This window comes from Eptesicus fuscus, chromosome 12 (genome assembly GCF_027574615.1).
Source record: "Eptesicus fuscus isolate TK198812 chromosome 12, DD_ASM_mEF_20220401, whole genome shotgun sequence".
NCBI classification, from domain to species: Eukaryota; Metazoa; Chordata; class Mammalia; order Chiroptera; family Vespertilionidae; genus Eptesicus; species Eptesicus fuscus.
This window is the reverse complement of record NC_072484.1, coordinates 39,784,749-39,808,872: the sequence shown is the minus strand read 5'-3', so window position 1 is coordinate 39,808,872 and position 24,124 is coordinate 39,784,749. Positions and strand designations below refer to the sequence as shown.

The following is a 24,124-nucleotide window of genomic DNA, read 5'->3' as shown; positions in this document are numbered from 1 at the left end:
TCATACAACTTAGCAAAAGGAAGATAAATGATCCAATCAATCCAATCAATAAATAGACACTTATTGAAAGAGAACATACAGAAGGCCCAGAGACATATGAAAACGTGCTCAAAGTCACTAATCATCCAGGATATGGAAATGAAAACAACAATGAGATACCATCTCACACCTGTCAGGCTATCCTCAACAAATCAACAAACGACAAGTGTTGGCAAGGATGTGGAGAAAAAGAAACCCTCATGCACTGCTGGTAGGAATGCAGACTGGTGCAGCCACTGTGGAAAACAGTATGGAGTTTCCTCAAAAAGTTAAAAATGGAACTCCCATTTGACCCAGTAATCCCACTTCTGGGACTATATCCCAAGAAACCAGAAACACCAATGAGAAAGGATATATGCATTCCTATGTTCATAGCAGCACAATTTACCATAGCTAAGATTTGGAAACAGCCTAAGTGCCCATCAGCAGATGAATGGATTAAAAAAACTGTGGTACATCTATACAATGGAATACTATGCTGCTGTAAAAAAGAAGGAACTCTTACCATTTATGACAGCATGGATGGAACTGGAGAGCATTATGCTAAGTGAAATAAGCCAGTTGGAGAAAGATAAATATCACATGATCTCACTCATATGTGGGATGTAATGTTCAACATAATTTGATGAACAAGAACAGATCCAGAGACAGATGGTGGTGGTGGTGGGCCGGGGGGGGGGGGGGGTGTTAGAGAGCAACTAAAGGACTTGTATGCATGCATATTAGCATAACAAATGGACAAAGACACTGGGGCGGTGGGGGCTTGTCCATGGTGGGAATGGCTTGGGGTGGGGGCGGTCAATTGGGGAAAAAGGAGACATATGTAAAACTTTAGACAATAAATACATTTTTAAAAAGTAAATAAAAGAGCCCAGCAGGCATGACTCAGTGGTTGAGCATCAACCTATGAACCTGGTGGTCACAGTTCGATTGCTGGTCAGGGCACATGCCTGGATTGTAGGCTCGATCCCCAGTGGGGGACATGCAGGAGGCAGCCGATCAATGACTGCCTCTCACCATTGATGTTTGTCTCTCTCTCCCTCTCCCTTCTTTTCTGAAATCAATAATAATATATATTTTTTTAAAGTAAATAAAAAATGGCACTTAAAGAAGTTCCAATTTTTGTTCTGGAAACTCATTCTTCTCCCTCCCAAAAGCAAAGTGGAATCTGATTTCGGTCCATATCTTTCCAGTTCAATTTTAATGCTTTCACTACCTAACCATGTATCCAGAAATAAAAAGAATGGATTTGTCTGTTTTTAAAATGTAAATAATAGTATCATACTGTATCACACACAAATGTTCCATGTCACAGGCCACACTTCGACATGCAGCCATCTGTGGCGCAAACTGAATGAGGCACTGTGGAGAGCTCCGCGCAAAGATATCAATACAATTCTACAGTTAAGAACGATACCATTGGATCATTAGGGTTATTTTTTTACTTTCTGAAAACTATGTGCATCTTCTATTTCTATGTACCCAATAGTAAATAACCATAACTTTGCCTAAACTTTCCATGTTACCATCATTTAGCTTTAAAATTAAAAGGATTTTAATTCTCTTGTCACATGGCCTTTAAATGACTCTAGGCTCCACTCATACTGAGCCTGAGAGCCACATGACTCGGCTCTACCACAGTAAAGTAATCATTTTTGACCAACTTACACTACAGTTTTCAGGTGGAACCAAGAGTTGAGTAATCTCGCCACCATGCACACAGAAGATATGTTTCATTTCTCCAGAAAATATGTCCCAAATTATGACCGAAAAATCCACACCTCCAGATACCAGATATCTTTGATCATAACGAGTTGAGACCTGATGAGGATATAGCAAACATGTGACTTTGTTCCGATGACCACGGAGTGTTCTGTGAGGTGGCCAACCTGTGAATGAGGGTTTGGATTTAAAATGGGAAAATAAAAGTCTTACAAAGTTTCAACAAATAAAAGTAAACATGAATTGTCAAAATAGCTATAAATTTTATCAAAGAAAAGGCTTCTGATTTTATCTCCTCAAACTGCTCTGCCCGATACGGTAGCTACTAGCCACATGAGACCACTCAGCACGTGCAAGGTGGCTAGTCCAGACTCACGTGTGCTGTAAATGTAAAATACACATGAGCTTTCAAAGACTTAGGACAACAAATAATAATGTTAAGTATCTCATTGAAGTAAAAATAGTTTTGCTATATTGAATTAAATAAAATATATTATTAAATTTAATGTTACCTGCTTCATTTTCACATTTTTAATGTGGATATTAGAAAATTACATACATTGTTACATATATATATTTCCACTGGGCAGTACTGTTCTAAAAGATTATCAGTATTAATAACAATAAAGTTCATTATTTAGTAAACCATAGAGGTTAACTATTGGTAAATGTAAGTCTTAATATACCTCAAAGAGATAAAACTTGATACTTCTTTATTCACAGTCATTAGGTGGTATTTATCCCAAGAATAGGCACTGAGTATTTTATTATCTGCACATTAAACTCTATCAGCCACATAGCACACTAACAACTACTCTGATTCATTGTATATGTTAAAAACAAAGCCTGCCAACACTGTCGCTATCACGGTACAGAGCTCTCTGGACACTTTAGACATTGGAAGGTCGTCAGTATACCTCTTCGGAGCATGTGTTCCCCTTGCAGCAGCTGTACTATGGCTGTCTGCGTGGCAGGTACAATAATGATGCTCCCATCTTCACGGCCACAAACAAGTCGTCCATGTGCTGGTATGTACACACTTGCGGTTACTTTAAGAGGTTCATTACTATTGGGGATCACACTCAGCTGATCTATAATTCCAGCTGGATAAGGATAGAGCTTATCAAATGCTTCTTGCAAACTAACAGAAGTTGTGATTTCCAACCCTGTGGAGGTTTGGTTTTGTATAAAAGAAAAACATTGAGCATGTTAGAAAAAACTTTTAAAATATTAACATAAGCATGCTTATAGTTGATTTAGTAATATACCAAAGAATAACTGTCATCAAACATGATTCTAAGAAGAAAATGAAATATGACATTATGAATTTGTTGTTCAGTGGTTAGTATTTAGGTTGTTAAATTAAGAAATTGCTGTACCTGATTTACTTTTTGCTTCTTCACCTTCCTGCTTCTCAGGTGTGTCTGAGATTTTCCAAATATTCAATCTTCCACAAGAGTCCCCCTGAATTAATAGTTTATGGAAGTATCCCCTGGCTCCATAGAAGAACCGAGTAACAGGAGGGCAAATGAGCAACTGAAAAAAAATTTGTTCAAATATCTTTAGCTTTTTTAATCAAAATATTTCACACATTAATATTTAAAGTACTTTGCCTCAGTACCAGAGTAAGAAAAAGTGTTTATAACACCCAACAATATTTTAATGTAACTTTGTAACATTGATATACATGCCAATTAACATTGAAATCCAGCATAACACGAAGAAATAAAAATTATATACTCTCTCTATAGAAGTGTATTTTTATATTTTTGCTGTTTTATAAAAACTGGTTAGTCACCACAACAATACAACTTACTTAACTGTCTGTTATTACATAGTTAATATAAAACATGATATTCTTTACCAAAACAAAAAGTCTCCACTCAAAGGTCAAAAAGGGAGAACTGGCTAATCCTGACCTTTTGCCCATTCCTGATTAGTCACTAGTAAGAACAGCAAACTTAAACTACCAGGCTGTGCAACTGGAAGGCTCCATTTGTTAAAAATGAGCATATTCTTCAGCCAACAGTATAACATTTCATTTGATCACATTTACATAATAAATTCGGGCATAGCCTGATATGTTAGCTATAAACTACTAGGAACAAAATACATTCATTAGGGTCTTGTATATACTTTCACTTTAAAACAAATTATTTTTCTGCTTAAGATCCTGTGTCTTCAGTGAGATCACTTACTTGAAAATTTTAAACAGCGGTAGAATCTTAAAATTAAAGTTTGGAGTATTCATTCACAGATACTTGAATGTTAAAACATAGAACATTATCATAAAAAACAGTAATAAACAGACTTCAGAGATTATGGTCAAATAATCTAATTACTGTATTTGGTATTAACTATTTTCCTAGAAAGCACTAGCCTACAGAAATATATATATTAAGCATAATCAATTCTGAAAATTACTAAAAGTTTTCATCGATAACTTGCTGAACAAGGAGAAGTTGCTACGGCAGCTGTAATAACCAATATTCTATATTTCACCACATGGGTATCTCACACCAAATAATAGTACATTTTGATTTAAAATGTACTGGGGAGTTTAATATTAAAAAAATGGAATGTGTTTATTTTGTTTTGTTTTGTGTACACTTTTTATAAAATCATTATCCCTTCATTTTACTGGAAGTGACTAAGTTAAAGAGCAGTAAGTAGAAGTTTAAGTTAAGAGAAAAGGATAGGTTATAGAAGATCTTAGTTATACATACACATATAAATTCTATATGTTCAAAATATTCATGGTAAATAATGATTCCCTTTCCCTCATCATCTCTCCACATAAAGATGGAACAAAATTCTCAGAACAAAAAAACTGTGGAAACCTAGAAATAGAGGAAACTTTATTTCCAAAACCAAAGCTTCTTTCTTACTAGTGAGAACCCAGTACCAAGAATTGAAAACTTATTACTTAGTGCTGTTGTAAATATTAAGAAATCTTAATAAACTTGTTTTTATAGAGAAAATTTTATTTTATTATTCATTTGTAAAGCCTAATGATTTAAATCACCCCATGGTTTTGGGAGATACTGCAGCGCCTTGTTCAAATAATGAACTCTTACTAGTGAGCACTATTACATGATGATCTTGCCCTTCTAAAAGGGCATTCCATCTGTCACTGTGTTCATAGCTGCATAATAGCATAAAATATATTTGCACCATCAACATGAACTTTATCAAAAGTCATTTCCAGTATGTAATCAGCATTAAGTCATTTGTATTCTCAGAGAATGGTGAATGCTGTAGTATAGTCATACTATGTATAAGATATGCAAATATTAAAACTGTGCTTACAATTGACCATGTAAAGTATTTCACAGTGTCTAACGTAGTGCCTTGAATTATATTGAACCTTTCAAATGATTTGCTACCAAAATACACAAAAAATATAGTTATGAAAATGTTTCAACTATCAATTATAAATGATACCTGAAAATTCTTACCTCTTTATCTGTTCGATCCAAGAGGCTATGTTGTACAGGAGGGATTAAATTTTCAACTGCTTTCCCCACATCACTGCGGAATGAATCACTAGCTGGAAGGCAACTGAAAATGAGAAAAATAGATCATTCAATTAAAATACTGACATTAAACATTTTGTCAGGTCATATGACGGTTTTGACATGAATGAAAAATGGTTTTCTAAATTATAGTTAAATTAATTTAGCATTAAATAATAAACATCATTAAATCATTAAAATATCCTATTTCAAATAAAGTACCCCTATACTGTACTTAGAAGTTAAACTGGAATTACTTATCTAACTAAAGTTCTAGGTGACTTTTTTAGCCCATTTTTTTCCTCATATTAAATATTTGTACTGTACGCGTTTGCATACTTCCAGGTTAAACCCAAATTCAGAATCTTTTGCTTTTGATTAAAGTCCTATGTTATTATTTATTGAATACCTGGCAGGTAGTTTGTAAATATAACTTTGCCCATTTTCAGTCCAAATGATAACTTTATCTGCTGATACAAAGTCACCTCCAGTCCATGCCTGTCCATTTTCGCTGGGGCCTGAACACAACAGGGAATAGTCTCCAGCATCAAATACCTACAAGGAAGAAGAAATTTGCAATCTAGTCTGAGCTGTACATTGCCTGGTGGTAATAGAGCTGTTGGAGGCAGACTACCTGAGCTGTAATCCAACAATTCCACTGCCACTTTAGAGCCTTAGCCAAGCTATTTATCACCCCCTACGCCTCAGATGCCTTATCTACAAAATGTGGAAAGTAACATTCCTACCTCGGTAGGCAGCCTCTGGGACTGCTGCCCTGATCCCCGACTCCTGGTATTTAGATCCTTGTGTAAACCTCTCCCCGAATGTGGGCTGGATTTTGTGACTGCCTTCTAGACAGTTGAATGTGGCAGATGGGATGGGATCTCAGTTCCAAGGTTAGGTGGGTCTTGGCTACACATTCTCTCGTGCTCTCACTCTGAGGGGAGACAGCACCCATTCTGTGGCCTGTCCTATGGAAGGGCCCACGTGACAAGGAAGAAAAGGTCCAGCCAACCGTCAGGAGGACCTGAGGCCTGCCCACCGCCATGTGAGTAATCTTTGAAGCAGACCCTCCCAAGGTGAGCCTTATGATGAGACAGTAGTCCCTGCTAACACTTGATTGTAGCGTGTGAGAAACCCTGAGCAGGTAGCCAGCTAAGCGGTGCCTGGATTCCTGACCCACAGGTGGGGTGGTGATACATGCTTTAGATGGGTGATGATACGTGTCTGTGGTCTAGTTTGGAGTGATTTTTGTTATGCAGGATTAGATAACTAATACATCTCCCCTCTGAGTTGTAAGGATTACAAGAAATAATACAGGGAAAGCTTTGGTACAAGCAATCAAAGCATGCTGACACCTTTTCTATTATGAAAATATTAAAGTCTGCCCGGCCAGTGTGGCTCAGTGGTTGAACATCGACCTATGAACCAGGAGATCATGGTTCGATTCCAGGTCAGGACACATGCCTGGGTTACAGGCTCGATCTCCATTAGGGCATGTGCAGGAGGCACCTGATCAATGATTCTCTCTCATCTTTGAGGTTTCTATCTCTCTCTCCCTCTCTCTTCCTCTCTGAAATCAATACAAAAAATCTATTTTTTTTTTATAAAGGGAAATGTTCAAGTCTGGCAATGTGGAAGCAATATACTCCTTCATCAGCTCTGAAATGATGAAGAAAGACCTTCCTGACTCTTAGAAGTTAGGACAGAATGGCAACTGGGAATAACAACAACCTGCAAAGATATGTCAAATGCTGCCACTGCTTATGTTACACTGACAAGATAATGACTAAAACAGCAGCAAAAGTAGAAATTAAAATCAACAGAATAATAATCATTAACTGAATCATTCTATAAACAAACAAAAAAGATAACTATATATGGCCAAATCCCAACACCTCAAAATACAATATCAAAATCACATATGAATACCAAATGGTTAACCTATTCTTGCACCAAACTTTTCCTGACATTTCTCTTTGGGAATCTGATAAACCAACAGGGTAAAAATGCAACTTCTTATTTATGCAATGATCTTACCCGCCAGTATTTGGAGCACACAACCAAAAGTGACCTCTGTGTGAATGCACAAAAGGAGATGCTCTGGCAATTCTGACAATAAATTGGTTTGGATTCCTCTTCAAATACTGGCTCAGTATCCTGAAGAGAAAGATTTGCAAAATTTTAGGAATGACTTGGTTGTCAATTAAAATTATCACACAATGATAAAGAAAACAAAATGAAATAAAGACATCACTTGATGGCCATGGTTTTAACCCCTCGTGTGAGAACCACAGCAATAAAAAGCAACACAAATGCATTATGAAAACATCTGGGCATGACATCTCTGCTACAAAGGTACTCAAGATAAAATACTGATGAGATTTTTAAAATTTTTAAAATTTTTTTAAATTTTTAAAATCATATATATATATATATATATATATATATATATATATGTATATATATGGTGAACAACATAAACTGATGAACAAAAACAGATCCAGAGACAGAGAAACATCGATCAAACCATCAAACCTCAGAGGGAAGGTAGGGGAGGATGGGTGTCAGGGGGAGAAATCAACCAAAAGACTTGTATGCATGCATATAAGCCTAACCAATGGACACAGACAACAGGGGGGTGAGGGCATGAGTGGGGGGGATGGAGGGCGGGTACTGGGGGAATAAGGACACATATGTAACACCTTAATCAATAAAGAAATTTAAAATAAAATAAAATACTGATGAGAATCAGAATATCATCACAATAACAGATGATAAAAGTTTTGAGTAAACCCTAATTTTTGTAGCTATATGTGCTTTTAAGTAAAAAAACAAACAACAATAAAAACTGATCAATTCCTCCAGTTTCTCCCAGATTGAATGTCTAAAAATTCCCTAGCTGAAGAGACTAACATCAATTATTGTCAGAAAATTGACCTCCTTTCTGATAAGAAATATAACAAGAAAATCAAGCCCAAAGAACAGAGGGGACTAAAATTGGCTTTATATGTTTTTTGTAATGGTTTCCTTTATTTTTTTTGCCTAGAGCAAACTACCTTTTAAGTTAAATAGAAGCAATTGAGGAAAGTGCTACCACTTCTACACATTTCCCTACATCCTATCCTGTGCAATATGTTTCTCTAATTCTATCCCTGATATGGCAAATGTGTACCATGAAAAGTGAAAAACTTGCCCTAACCGGTTTGGCTCAGTGGATAGAGTGTCGGCCTGCGGACTCAAGGGTCCCAGGTTTGATTCCAGTCAAGGGCATGTACCTTGGTTGCGGGCACATCCCCAGTGGGGAGTGTGCATGAGGCAGGTGATCGATATTTCTCTCTCATCGATGTTTCTAACTCTCTCCCTCTCCCTTCCTCTCTGTAAAAAATCAATAAAATATATATTTTTTTTAAAAAGTGAAAAACTTAATTCACTTACAGAGACCACATTGTAGGGGATCTTCTATACCAGTGGTCGGCAAACCGCGGCTCGCGAGCCACATGTGGCTCTTTGGCCCCTTGAGTATCACTCTTCCACAAAATACCACATGCGGGCGCACACGTACAGTGCGATTGAAACTTCGTGCCCATGCACAGAAGTCGGTTTTCGGCTTGGGCGAGTCTATTTTGAAGAAGTGGCGTTAGAAGAAGTTTAAGTTTAAAAAATTTGGCTCTCAAAAGAAATTTTAGTCATTGTACTGTTGATATTTGGCTCTGTTGACTAATGAGTTTGCCGACCACTGTTCTATACCATGTCAATAAGACTAAAGCAAAAAGATTAGCTTTCCCTTCCCCTTTAAGAAAAGAAGGTACTTATCATTATGAACATTTAAGACTACCTGAGAAGGAAAACAGAGAAATTAATCCAGTCTCATTTGTCTCACCTGCATGCCACTTATTTCAGAGGTAACAATCCACACCTTCAAGATGCCCGTCACCGAGAGTGCTACCACAGTGTCCTCTAAGCCAAGAAGGAACAAAAAGCCAAGGTTACAAATACAATACACTGTGTCTCTCTCACATCTATGCTTTTCTCTCTCTCTCCCTCCTTTCCACTCTCTCTAAAAATCAATGGAAAAATATCTTCAGGTGAGGATTAACAAAATACATTGTTTCTATACAGTAACATGGTCACAGTAGTAATATGGAACAGGGTTTGCTTAAATTAAATTAAATAACAATATGTTTTACAATTGACATAAAAACATAATTCTATATTTCATAAAATAACAGAAACCAGATTTTGAAGCATAACAGAGATGACCAAAAATTTGGAATTCAAGGAAGATTTTTTTTCTAGCTACTTGAAATTATTTTTTGCTAGAGGCCTGGTGCACGAATTCATGCACGGGTGGAGTCCCTCAGCCTTGCCTACGATCGGGACCAATCAGGATTGGCCAGGGAGAGGGACCCGGGAGGTTGGCTGGCTGTGGGAGGTTGGCTGTGGGATTGCACTGACCACCAGGGGGCAGCTCCTGCTTTGAGCATCTGCCCCCTGGTGGTCAATGCGTGTCATAGCAACCAGTCAACATTCGGTCATTTAGGCTTTTTTATATATAGATTTGTAATCAAGTTTTTAATAATTTCAAATGTTCTTGATCACTATGTTAAAGTTTATCTTCAAAATTAATAATTTTTAATTATTTATCATGAATGAGCAGACTCACTTTATCTTCAAGGCACTTATTTACCCACTTTCCCACCTACCTTGCCTGCCTTCTAGACCAAGCATATCTAACTCGTGGCCAGCAGACCGCATGTCTCGTTTATTTAAACAATGCATGTGGCCCGCTGGCTGTGAGTTTGACATGCTTTTTCTAGACATTTTATTGCACATTACCACCTCCAATGATCATGATCAAAAGAAACACATGATATAAAACCTAAATTCATAAGCTTTGGATAAGGGAGCAAACATACCAGGAACTTTCACTAAATTTAACTATGCATAATTCCCTTCCTTTTCATTATCTACACTAATAAAAGGGTAATATGCTAATTAGACTGGACGTCTTCTGGACGTCCTTCTGGACAAAGGCACGGTGGCAGGGGCCAAGGCAGAGGCAGTTAGGGGCGATCAGGCTGGCAGGCAGGTGAGCAGTTAGGAGCCAGTGGTCCCAGATTGCAAGAGGGATGTCTGACTGCAGGATCAAACCTAAACTGGCGGTTGGACATCCCCTGAGGGGTCCCAGATTGCAGAGGGTGCAGGCCGGGCTCAGGGACCTTCCCCCTGCCATGCACAAATTCCGTGCATCGGGCCTCTAGTCTTTACATAAAATAGAAACACTTTCTATGCCTCATAAGAAAGTGACGAAACCAGGCCCAAAAAATACACAGGTGAGCCAAAACCGGTTTGGCTCAGTGGATAGAGCGTCAGCCTGCGGACTGAAAGGTCCCAGGTTCAATTCCGGTCAAGGGCATGTACCTTGGTTGCGGGCACATCCCCAGTAGGGGGTGTGCAAGAGGCAGCTGATCGATGTTTCTCTCTCATCGATGTTTCTAACTCTCTATCTCTCTCCCTTCCTCTCTGTAAAAAATCAATAAAATATATTTTAAAAAAATACACAGGTGAAACTATGGTTCCTCCCATGATTCCTGCAAGGTGTTCTGATATTCATCCTCCCTTTCAGAAAATCACCCCACACACTAAGATTGCCAAAAGCTAGTGATCTATTCCATGGGGTGGAGATAATCTAATACTTTAAGCCTTAATCCAATCAAAAATTCATTTGTGAAAGTAGAGACAGACCATAAATTATTAGCTATTTCTTAAATAGAAGAATATAACCAAATACATTAATATATGATACATAATGAACTCTACAGTAAATTAACCATTACGTCATAGAGCTCAAGTTCTTACAGAGCACCATACACTGACCTTGTGTTCGGTGAGATCGAATAATACTCATGGAGCTAATCCAGTCAGGAGATATCTTTGATACTAAGGAGTATAACACCTCAAGGCTGGTGGCATCCACAACAAGGATTTCAGGATAATGGCCATGGCATAAAAGCCTTCCTTCTCTCTGATTTCCAACAGAGAACTGATAGAACTATAAGGAAAAAAGATTCACGTGCATTCATCAAGCTTCTTATGAGGCTCAATTTCTTCAGTAATACTTCCAGACATGTAATATATGGCATATTACATGTAATATATTACATATATATTACATACCTATATATACACATACACACATCAAGTTATGTTAATATTTTCAAAATATCTACCAAATATTATTATTTTCCTAACATCTTATCCTCCCCTTTGAACTACTTTGGAAAATTCATAATGATTCTTTTTTATCCTTCTGCAACATCGAAAATAGGACTGTTGAATGAAGTAATAAAACACCTGAGTAAAATCAGCTTGACGTTGCCCGGCCAGGGTGGCTCAGTGGGTGAGCATCGACCTATGAACCTGGAGGTCATGGTTCTGTTCCCAGTCAGGGCACATGCCCAGGTTGCGGGCTCGATCTCCAGTGTGAGGTGTGCAGGAGGCAGCCAATCAATGAGTCTATCTCATCATTGCTGTTTCTATCTCTCCCTCCCTCTCCCTTCCTCTCTGAAATCAATAAAAAAAAAATGTATTTTTAAAAAATCAGCTTCACAAATCAAAGTAAAAGGAAAGCTTAGATGGGTCACAAAAATAATATAAATTTTAGATGGAGAATAGATGGATATAGGATTATAATTACTAGATATGACCAAATAAAATTTAGAAGTAAAAATGACTGCTATTCAAACATATTATAATCAGAAGTAAATTCTGATTAATATAAGTGGGTTATTTCAGACTAGAGTATGAGACAATTTTGTTAACCAGTCTCATAGTACACATTTACACTTTGTGGGAGAAAAATAGAAGGAGAACCTATACAATCACGATCTACATGTTACTCATGCCAACAATAACTCCAAAGGATAAGGTTAGTTTCCATCAACCGAAGAGCAGAGGAAGAATAACTATCAAAACAAGACCAACAACTTATCCAAGGACCTGTCTCCCTTAGCCTAAAAAAATCGTTACTCTCTTTGTAGAATGATTTCCTTAGAGGATTTTTAGGAGGTAAAGACATCTAATTTCGAGTACTACTTCACAAGGATTGGACCTTATACAAATAAATGAGGACAAGCTAGACACAGCACAAAGGGCAATGCTATAACCACTCCACACCTGGGACATCATTAAGGAACCCAGGTACAATCTGATCCCACACCCATTAGCCCTGTCTGTTCTCAGAACTCAACACTGCATGTGAAGAATATGAAATACCCTGTACAAGAAGGACTACAACTGCTTAAACATAAGCATTGATTAGATCAAGGAGCACATTAAGTTAATGCAAGGTAGTCTATAAGAGAGGATGTAATAAAATGCAGATTACTGAAAGAGATACCTCTAGACCTCAGAAAATTGATTCAAAACATGACACAACCTGGAAGTCCCAGGGACTGCCAGGCACTCACATATAATGTGACCATATGAGGGGAGGGCATGTCAAGGAGCAAAGGATGGCTGCAGAGAAGCAAATTCTGTCACTGTTCATCCCACACTAGCCAGGAGAGCCATGCGCATGGCAGTCACTGGAAAGAGCGCTCTCCTGAGGACAGGGGTATTGCATCAGCTGCCTGACTAATGCCTCTCACCTCTGGCTTTAAAGTTATGCTCCCAAATAATCTTTTCAACACTAATTTGGCTTCTTAGACACGTGATACTGGCAAAGAAAGTGTCCTTAATGGAGAGACAAATTTTCCACATATTAAAAAGGGATGCCCCGAGGTGATAATCTCGTAAATTGGCATTTCCTTGTGGTTTCTAAGTGCCAGTGTCATCAAGATTTATCACTTCTGTGTATATAAAAAACAACTCGCTCTGGACCTGAGAGGTGACAATCACACAGGAAACAATTGTCACACACTGGTGAACCTGCCAAAAAACATCTTCTACTTACAGACAGCTGCCAGTTTAAATGTAGGAGGCCTAATATGAGATCTGACAAAGTAGGCACTGAACAAATGTTGAGTAAATAAAGATAATTTTTCCTAAAATGTAAACCAAAAGTTTTTTAAATCATAAAATTATGCAAGAGTGAAAATACATCCAATGACTTCAAGACATATGTAATTTTTCAATTAATCTATAAAGTCAATGACTACATCATTTTATTACCCCTTTTCTCTCTATAAACCTTGATGGTTCTTCACATGACAAAAAATAAATAATAGATGCCCTTTAAGTAAAAAAGCATATACTCTAACAGTGTTGAAAAAGATATTTTTCAAAGGCCTTTGCCAGAACAAGAAACCATCACAACAGACCTTTATCACACTATTCACCAGCCTCCCCCAAACATTTTCTAAGTTATATTGGTGCAGTTGTATTCCTGCAACAAATGATTGTGTTTATTTGTTTGTTTTTGTCCCTAGAGTCAGATAAACCTGATTTGGCACCAGGAATGACACACTGTGAGACTAAGGCAGGTCATTTAATCAGTATGGGTCTTAGTTTCCTTATTTGTGAAATTATACACTCCTATTTAGTTCATAAGGATGTGGGAAGGACTAAATAGAACGCCATACAAGAAATGCTTATACAATATTTGCTCAATAAATATGAGTTCTCTTCCCTCTCCTTCCCCCTTGAGAACATAAATCATATTTTCTTTATATTTGTAAATTTCCCAACACAGTAAATGATGAGTAAATAGAAGCACAAAGAACCTGACAATTATGAAAGAGTAAGAAAGAATACTAGGATTGTAATTTGGAAACTGTACATTCCAGTGTAAATTCTTGTGTAAGCCAGGGATATGAAATACCGTATTTTCCGGCGTATAAGATGACTGGGCGTATAGAAGATTTTCCTGGGTTAAAAAGTCGTCTTATACGCCGGAAAATACAGTAGTCATTTCTTCTACAGAGTTGGAAAATCAAAAAATGTACTAAGGACCAACTATACAAACAATGAAATGATATGACCCATAAAATGGGTCAATTTGTGTCAACCGTGAATGGAACCATAAAGGCTTCAGCAAGAACGAATTCCCTTATTTAGGATCTAGAGAACGTACTACCCGTCCAGCTCCCACTTGGGTAGCCAGGAGAGCCAGAAGGAGCAGAGCAGTAGTGCCAATCGGCTTAGTTTACATCTTTCCCCATTAGTCTCCTCTACTTTATTCTCTCCCCGACTATACCATCGTATAAGGAATAATTTTACGAATGCTAGTCTTCTTGTCATCTCCACCCATTTTTCATATAAAAATATAGGTCAATGTTTAAAAAATGTTTTTAATTGTATGCCTGTAATAATTGTGCTGACTTAGGCAGTTACAGAAATAGATACTCACCTGTATGCCAGTATGTGTGCAGGCTAATTTTGTAAATTCAATACATCTGCCATCACTCACATCCCAGAGACACATCTCTCTATAAGACAAAATAATAGCTAACTTTAATTGGATTTGAAAAAGCACCGTTCAACTTTGTCACAGTGGTTTTTAAAACTCATCTCCCATTAAAACTGGTCTATTTCCGAAAAGGTAGTGTATAGTCATTATTGCTCTTCATCAAAAATTCTGTTCCTGCCGTAGCTGGTTTGGCTCAGTGGATAGAGCATTGGCCTGCGGACTGAAGGGTCCCGGGTTTGATTCCCGTCAAGAGCACATGCCAGGTTGCGGGCTCGATCCCCAGTAGGGGGCATGCAGGAGGCAGCCAATCAATGATTCCCTCTCATCGTTGATGTTTCTATCTCTCTCCCTCTCCCTTCCTCTCTGAAATCAATAAAAATATATTTTTTTAAAAAATTCTGTCCCTCCCACTCACCATCCCAACCTCCTTTCCAGCTGGCCCACCCTCACCTTCACCCACATTCTTTCTGGGCAGATGGTAGAACTACTGCACCTCCCGGCTCCCTTTGGTTGGTGGAGCACTGTGAGTAGCTCTGGCCAGAACCCATGCAAAGCCCTCCAACACTCTTTCTCCTCTGGCCGCCTCAGACAGTGGTTGCTCCCTCAACCTCAACCTCAGAGTTAGGATAATAACAAAGCAGAGCAGAGCCCCAAGTGATATATGAGGGCAACGGACAAAAACAAAAAATAACCTTTTAGTTTACATCACTGGGATGGTTATAAACATAGCTAGAAAATTTAGCACAGCAGAAAAACAAATAAAAAAGTTAACTGAATTCCAAACTTTTTCAAATTAAATGTAATATTCTAGTTTTCATTCTGTATTTATTACACAAGTTTTATTGAATAAATACAAACAGAAAAGCATATGTCAAACTAAAAGATACAACATTCAAAATCAGGAATGTCAACGCCTTATCTTTTAAAGAAATAAACTTGAGATTTATTTAACAGAAAAGAACATTAATAAAATGTAATGATCCAGATATTATTAGGGTTTTCTTTGAAATGCCCTTTCCTAAATTTCACATAGTATGAAACAATATTTCAAAAAAGCTCCATCTATTTAATTGACCAAAAGGTACTATATTTTTACCTGATGCTGCCTCTTCTTGTTCCAAACAGTTACACAAGGTTCTTTTCAAATTCATAAAATTATGAGGAGGGTGGAGGAGATAACTTATTAAATAATTCTCTTCCAGCTCCCCAACTCTCTTCAATAACATATTATGTAAATATACAAATTTCTAAGTGCCAAAAAAGTTTTAAAACTTTCGTACACTCTGAACCCTACAACTACTGTTCAATGACCTATCTCTCCAAAAGCAAGCTATATTCTGAGACTTAGGAATATATATGGTTGCATTAACATACATTAATATAACTGTATGAACTTTTACATCATCTTCCAGGATGAAGTTGGCTTCCTCTTCCAAATTTGCACCAGCCTAGCATCATTAGGGTGTTTAAAACTCTCAAAGTTGTCCACCAACTCAATGACAATGCCATGGGGATTAATGCTCAGCTTTAACTTGTATGGTATTCTGAGTTTCTCAAAAGCAAGGCAAAGACATAATAATAAATTATAATAAAAGTATTAGAAAAATCATAAATAAAGATAAAATGCACCCGGCTGGCGTGGCTCAACCTATGAACCAGGAGGTCACAGCTCGATCCCCAGTATGGGGTGTGCAGGAGGCAGCCAACCAATGATTCTCTCTCATCATTGATGTTTCTGTCTCTCTCTCCCTCTCCTTTCCTCTCTGAAATCAATAAAAATATATTTAAAACAAAAAAAGATAAAAATGCACATTTTAAAACCACATTTTTAAATATCTTTAAATTTAGACAACTGGAACATTTATTTAAAAGATATTACAAAAGAAAAAAAAACCTTTTCTACTTACTAATACACTGGTACTATTTGCAATAAAGACTTATGAGGAAAATAGTGAATAAGAAAATGCTTACCCACATTCAGATGCACTCACAATATATTGTTTGTCACTAGAAGCACAAGCTTTAGACAAACAGGTGATTGAAGCTGTATGACCAAATAACAGTGCCCGGGGATTAACCTAGAAATACACAAATATGCTGATATGAGTACCAAATTTTTAAAAACTAATATTTTTTAGGAATCCTGTTAAATCTACACTAATAAAAGAGAAAGATGCAAATTGACCATACCTTTGTGACGCCCACCATCCAATCAGGAGTGAGTATGCAAATTAACCCAACAAAGCTGGGGAGTTAATTTGCATACGCAGGTGCCAAGCAGCCGGGGGCGGGGCGGGGCGGGACACAGGTGTTCCATACTGTCCCAGCCACTCAGGGCCTCTGGGCAGCATGGGAAGGCAGGGCCGGAGCGGAAAGAGGCGGCTCCGGGGCCAGAGCGGAAAGGCGGTGCCGGCAGCCAGGGAAAGGAAAGCCCATTCTTGCACAAATCTTTGTGCATTGGGCTTCTAGTATTCATATAAATATAAAGATGTAGATTTGAGCCCTAGCCAATTTGGCTCAGTGGATAGAGTGTCAGCTGACTGAAAGGTCCTGGTTCGATTCCAATCAAGGACATATGCCTGGGTTGCAGGCTCGATCCCCAGTGTGGGGCATGCAGGAGGCAGCTGATCAATGATTCTCTCTTATCATTGATGTTTCTAGCTCTCTCTCCCTTCCTTTCTGAAATCATTAAAAATATATATTTTTTTTAAATGTAATTTGAGAAGATTGCTTAGAATACCAAAAACTAAGAATAATAAAACAGTGACTCCCACCTATTCAGTGCTCCCAATAACCCTACCAAGCACTTCTGAGGTTGAAATTGGAACACCACAAGATGACATTACAGTGTCATACAGAGAGTGATGGAGCCACGATTCAAAGCAGGGCGGGCGGTCTTAAACACTAAGCTAGAGTATACTGAGAAATCAGGCTAAGAATGTGAATTAGCATGTAAAATAATTTAATCTGCCGAAACCGGTTTGGCTCAGTGGATAGAGCATCGGTCTGCGGACTGAAAGGTCCCAGGTTCGATTCTGGTCAAGGGCATGTACATTGGTTGCGGGCACATCCCCGGTAGGGGGTGTGCAGGAGGCAGCTGGTCGATGTTTCTCTCTCATCGATGTTTCTAGCTCTCTGTCCCTCTCCTTTCCTCTCTGTAAAAATTCAATAAAATATATTAAAAAATAATAATAATAAATAAAATAAAATAAAATAATTTAATCTCACTTAGATTTTAAATAATAACTTTACTGATCTAAAAGTACATTTAAAGTATCCTCCTTCTACTAATATCATTTCTGTAGGTACTCACTAAACTACTGCTTCTGCAGTTTCTCTGACATTTTACTGTCACTGTGTTAGGCCAGGATGCCCTTTTTAGAGGTAAATGGAGATGAAGATATGAATGGCAAAACTTGTAGCTACAGTTTTGAATCCTTTTCTAGCAAAAGAAGAAGATACCATGACCTCTAAAGGAGGCACTTTGTGCCTTCCCTCTAAATGTTACATTTCTTCTCCCTGGTCCTTAGCAGTTGGCATAAATAGTTGATAGAAAGTATAATACTTAAGAAGACCCTCCATATATATCAAAAGACAATAACCAAGCCACCTTTTACTTAACCTTCTTTTCCCTTGGATAAATAGTCCAATTCCTTTAATATTTCTCTGCTAGCTGCCTCTTCCCCATGTCTCACACTCCCCAGTCACTTTCATCCTTGAACTTATAAATAAATATAACATTCTAGTGAAATTCATGCAGTAAAAGAATTACTTCTAAGATCTCACAAGTTAAATCTTAGCTGCCTATAATCATTCCAGTAAAACGTGGTGTGATATTTTTTCTCATCACTGCATTGCTGATTCATATTTAGGATTCTATCAGGCCTAAAGGCATATCACATTCTACAACATTCATTTCCAGTTACTTTGCAACCTCTTAACCCAGCTAGCCTTTACGTGTGTGGATCATTTTTCCAGGTTTAGCAATTTCACCCCTAGGTGTATACCTAAGAGCAGTGGAAAGATGTCCACACAGAAACTCATACACAAATGTTCACAGCAGCATTATTCAGTACGGCCAAAGTGAAAACAACCAAATATTGACCAACTGATAAAAAGACAAATAAAATGCAGTATAGCCCTGACCAGTTTGGCTCAGTGGCTAGTGCATCGGCCTGCAGACTCAAGGGTCCCAGGTTCGATTCCGGTCAAGGGCATGTACCTTGGTTGCGGGCACATCCCCAGTGGGGGGTGTGCAGGAGGCAGCTGATCGATGTTTCTCTCTCATCAATGTTTCTAACTCTCTATCCCTCTCCCTTCCTCTCTGTAAAAAATCAATAAAATACATATATTTTTTTAAATGTAGTATACCATACAATCTATATATACAAAAGCCTAACTGACCATTATGACCGAATGACTGGAACGAGTGGTTGGCCAGTCGCTATGATGCGCACTGACCACCAGGGGGCAGACGCTCAATGCAGGAGCTGCCCCCTGGTGGTCAGTGCACTCCCATAGCCAACCTCCCATGGCCAGCCAACCTCCCTCTGGCTAGCAAACTTCCCGCGGTACCTACCCCTGCCTGGCAGGCCCCGTCCGGCAGGCCCTGTCTGGCAGCCAGCAGGCCCCAGCTGGCTCGGCCCAATCAGGACTAGGCAAGACAGCTCCAATAGGCCCTGATCACCGGCCAGGCCTAGGGACCCCCACCCGTGCACAAATTCCGTGCACCGGGCCTCTAGTGCAATATATTTGGCAATGAAAAGAAATGAAGTACTGATATGTGCTATAACATGAATAAACCTTGAAAATATTATGCTAAGTGAAAAAAGCCAGTTACAAAAAACCCACACATGTTACATAATTCCATTTATATGAAATGTCCAAAATAGGCAAACCTATAAAGATAAAAAATAGATTAGTGGTTGCTTAGGGGGAAATGGTTTATTGGAAATGACAGCTAAAGAGTACAAGGTTTGTTTTTGAAGTAATGAAAATGCTCTAAAAGTGACTATGATAATGGTTGTACAACTCTGTGAAATCATTAAATTGTGCACTTTAAATGAGTAAATTGTATGGTAGGCAAATCTTATCTCAATAAGAGTATTACCAAAAAACAATTACTTAAAAAGTCAACTATCTTGCCACGAATTCCAGGCTAGCAGTCACCTCATTTTCTCTGGTTCCCTTTACAAAAACTCTCCTAGGGAGAGTTGCCAGAGAAGGGAGATTTTAAAAATGGGAAAAGAGAAAAGCAGAATAAACCCTTCAATGTAATACTTGAATTGCAGATATTAAGTGTACTTCGTGTATGTGCATGTGTGTGTGTCCCCAGCTCCTATTTTCCAATTTTGTCTACTGAGAGGTTCCAGCTGTAGAGCACACTGCACATGCACATCCACAGCAGTAAAGAATGGCAATAAGTACACAGTAATTTTTCAAAATAAATACAAGAAAATGTACACTTTAAATTGTTAATTTTTGGAAGCCGCCTTCAAAATGGATAAAAAATTTTTGACAAATTATAAATGTAATGTGTTATGGCACTTAGGATAGATACTAGAGACCCAGCGCACAAAATTGCACGAGACCCAGACCCACCACACTGACAGGACCCCAGGCCTCGCCGCACGGAGCTGCAGGACCCCAGGCCTCGCCACACGGAGCTGCGGGCCACACCTTCACCGTGCAGTGCAGCTCTGCCGGTTGTTTGGTCATGCAACCGTTAGGGAGTCACAGCCACAAGCCTTTTATAATATAGAATTATATTTGAAAATAGCCAAAAGCCAGCAAAAATCAACTCTGATGAATAATATAAATAATCAGTCTGCATAACACCAATTCTATTCAAAATATATTTCGCAGAAATTTATGATGAGGTCAATTATTATTCTTGATCTGTGTTTTTCTCTACTAAGTGGTTTCTTATATTTAAAAAGCACAATAGGCATTTCAAATACTCACCTCCAATTCTACTGAAAGATCCCAGAGGCATATCTGTCCATCATGGCACCCAGTTACGATTGTGGCCCCGTCATCTGTTAAAAGTACTGCTGAGATGCAATGTGTAGGTGCTTTGCGACCCCAAAGAACGATGGGTAGAACAAGGCTATTTCCTGCCATTGTGTTTTCAAACCTGGAAATGTTATCAGAATAATGTCAAATATTACAATATTTCCTTCTAAAACACATTATGCATTTTTCTTATGAAGCCATCTTGAATTTCCTAAGCCTCAGAATTCTTCTAAACATTATACATAATAGACACAAATACAAATATAGAAAATCTCATTTTAGATTTAAAATCTCAATTAATCTTCACAACAAATCATGCAGCACGTACTACTGCCACTCCGCTTTTACAAATAAAGACAGTGAGTCAGGGTGTCGCAAAGTGAAAGTGAAGGAAAGGCGCTCCAACCCGAACCCCGGCAGCTCCTTCAGATGCTATGGCCTTCCGCTGCGGTGCTGCCCACGACCAGTGAGGTCTCCAAATCTTTTTAAGTCTACAAACCAGTAATAAACATCAATGCCCAAGAAAAACTCAGTGTTGTTTCACAGTCCTAAACATTAAAAAGAATAAGTTCAGTGAGAAACTCATTCAACCACATTTACTACAAGCCTATTATGTCTCAAGGTCATGACTGTCTTTTGTGAAACTTGAGGGAAAAAGAATTTCTCTTTAAACTCCTTTCTGCATAATAAAAAGTCTTATTTTTGAGAGGAGTGACCAACTAACCAATGTATACTGGAATACTCCTCTTACACACATATAAGGAATGTGCTAGATTTAAGTGTTATTAACTGTGTGGTTAAAAACCTAAATACTAGTTCAGAGAAGTTAGAGGGAAATGAAGAGTGGGATAATCAAAGAGGCCTCCACAGAAAACAGAAGACTGTCAGGTCTCGTAAGACAATACGGGGTCACCTAGAGGCCTGATAGATGGTCAATGAAAAGAAATGTCACTGTAGTTATATTTTTCTACCCCAGATTTTTAGGTGACAACAGAAATATGTATATAACTCTAGACCAGTGGTTCTCAGCCTTTCTAATGCCGCGATCCTTTAATACAGTTCCTCATGTTGTGGTGACCCCCAACCTTAAAATTATTTTCGTTGCTACTTCATAACTGTAATTTTGCTACTGTTATGAATCGTAATGTAAATATCTGTGTTTTCCGATGGTCTTAGGCAACCCTGCTAGCGGTTCTCAACCAGTGGGTCGCGACCCACAGGTTGAGAACCGCTGCTGTAGAGCCTAAGACCATCTGAAAACACAGATATTTATTTTTATTTTATTTTTTAATATATTTTATTGATTTTTTACAGAGAGGAAGGGAGAAGGATAGAGAGCTAGAAACATCGATGAGAGAGAAACATCGACCAGCCGCCTCCTGCACACCTCCCACTGGGGATGTGCCCACAACCAATGTACATGCCCTTGACCGGAATCGAACCTGGGACCCTTCAGTCCGCAGACCGACGCTCTATCCACTGAGCCAAACTGGTTTCGGTGGAAAACACAGATATTTACATTACAATTCATAATAGTAGCAAAATTACAGTTATGAAGTAGCAACGAAAATAATTTTATGGTTGGGGGTCACCACAACATGAGGAACTGTATTAAAGGGTCGCGGTATTAGAAAGGTTGAGAACCACTGCTCTAGACTATTTAGAATGCTAAGCCTGTCCTAAGAAATTTTCAGGAATACTCAAAGGAATAGGCACTTTCTATAAAAGAAACTAGTTTGACAGCCATCGTCTCAATGCTAATTGCTTTTAGCAAAAGTCTCTTCTTTAGACTACCACCTACACTCCTTAAACAAAAACGAAAAACTAAAATCTCTTTATAAAATGAACAGTCACTAGAAAATTAGGCAAGTAAAAAATTATGATTGACATTGGAATGTTTACTAAAAACAATCTATATTGCGTCTTTTACTTTTTGTTATAATACATGGCTTTCATTAGTTTTTTTCTCCCAAAACTTCATCTTTTTGCTGTATCAGGTATACATTTAAAGAAAAACATTCCAATTTTACTTCTATTAAATAAAACCCTATATGTATCATATTCACCATTTCATAAACTACCATGACACTAACCATTATCTCCATATCCCCATTTGATATCAGAAATTTTAAAAAAAGCATTGAACCAATTTAATAAACTTGGTACAGCATGTTCCTGGCTGAATAACATATCTAACCATGATTTTTCTCAAAATGAGAATCTGGAAGGAGTTCATTTTTCCATGGTGACAACACTCAATTTTAAACTACAGTACCCAAAGACTTCTCTCAAATAAGCTCACAGCAGCAAACACAGTATGGTGAGATCTGAAAGAACACAGTTTATCTATTTGAGGACTCATATGCAATGAACTGGCTTAATGAGAATGCAAATACACAGATTCAGAACTAAGGAACGTGTGCGCTAAGCGAGATGTGCCTGCTCTGATGCAACAGGAAAGGACATTCTGGTATTCAAGTAGCAAGGCAACTCAGGGAAACCTGGGAGAAGAATGCATTGCCTGGTCCTTAAAACAGTGAAAATAATCATCCATAACATGATAAAGGTATAGCTTACGTCATTAAAAAACACATCAATCTCTAACTCAGCTTTTCCAGAAGCTAAAATAATTACAAAGATTTAGGGGGGAAAAACAAAAAATCAAGAACTAAGAGTCAACCAGAATCTGAGAGATCTCATTTGGGCAATTAAGGAACTTCATATGAGATTGGATTAGTTTCCCAGAGCTGAAGTGACCACAAGCTGAGTGGCTTAAACAACAGAATTTATTGTCTCTCAGTTCTTGAGGCTAGAAGTCCAAAATCAAGGTATAGGTAGGGTTGGTTCCATCTGAGGGCTGTGAATGAAGGATCTGTTCCAGGCCTCTCTCCTTGACTTGTAGAAGGCCACCTTCATGTTCGCTTGGCATTCGCCCTGTGTATATGTCTCCAAATTCCCCCTTTTTTATAAAGATATCAATCATATTGGATTAGGACCCACGTGATGACCTCATTTAAACTTGATTACTTCTCTTCTTTTTTTTCTTTTTTTAAATATATTTTATTGATTTCTTACAGAGAGGAAGGGAGAGGGATAGAGAGCTAGAAACATTGATGAGAGAGAAACATCGACCAGCTGCCTCCTGCACACACCCTATTGGGGATGTGCCCGCAACCAAAGCACATGCCCTTGACCGGAATCGAACCTGGGCCCCTTCAGTCTGCAGGCTGATGCTCTATCCACTGAGCCAAACCGGTTTCAGCAAAACTTGATTACTTCTATAAAGGTCTCATTCTGAGGCAGTAGAGAATAGGACTTCAACATGTGGATTTTGCCCTGGCCAATTTGGCTCAGTGAATAGAGCATTGGCCTGGGGCTGAAGGGTCCCAGGTTCGATTCCGGTCAAGGGCACATGCCCGGG

General features: G+C 38.3%; 1 protein-coding gene across 2 annotated transcripts in view; it reads right to left on the bottom strand.

Annotated features, from left to right (window-relative positions):
- The window catches only part of WDR7 (WD repeat domain 7), a 304,621-nt gene that overhangs the window by 267,024 nt on the left and 13,473 nt on the right, over positions 1 to 24,124 (bottom strand). For both annotated transcript variants that reach the window (XM_054723656.1, XM_054723657.1), the window contains 11 exons: positions 20,653 to 20,824; positions 16,660 to 16,766; positions 14,629 to 14,707; positions 11,157 to 11,331; positions 9,160 to 9,236; positions 7,317 to 7,436; positions 5,686 to 5,831; positions 5,220 to 5,322; positions 3,141 to 3,297; positions 2,679 to 2,927; positions 1,708 to 1,928 (listed from right to left, as the gene is read on the bottom strand). In XM_054723656.1, the coding sequence (XP_054579631.1) occupies positions 1,708 to 1,928; positions 2,679 to 2,927; positions 3,141 to 3,297; positions 5,220 to 5,322; positions 5,686 to 5,831; positions 7,317 to 7,436; positions 9,160 to 9,236; positions 11,157 to 11,331; positions 14,629 to 14,707; positions 16,660 to 16,766; positions 20,653 to 20,811 (1,593 nt within the window). In that variant the 5' untranslated portion in view covers positions 20,812 to 20,824. The remainder of the gene's footprint in view (positions 1 to 1,707; positions 1,929 to 2,678; positions 2,928 to 3,140; positions 3,298 to 5,219; positions 5,323 to 5,685; positions 5,832 to 7,316; positions 7,437 to 9,159; positions 9,237 to 11,156; positions 11,332 to 14,628; positions 14,708 to 16,659; positions 16,767 to 20,652; positions 20,825 to 24,124) is intronic.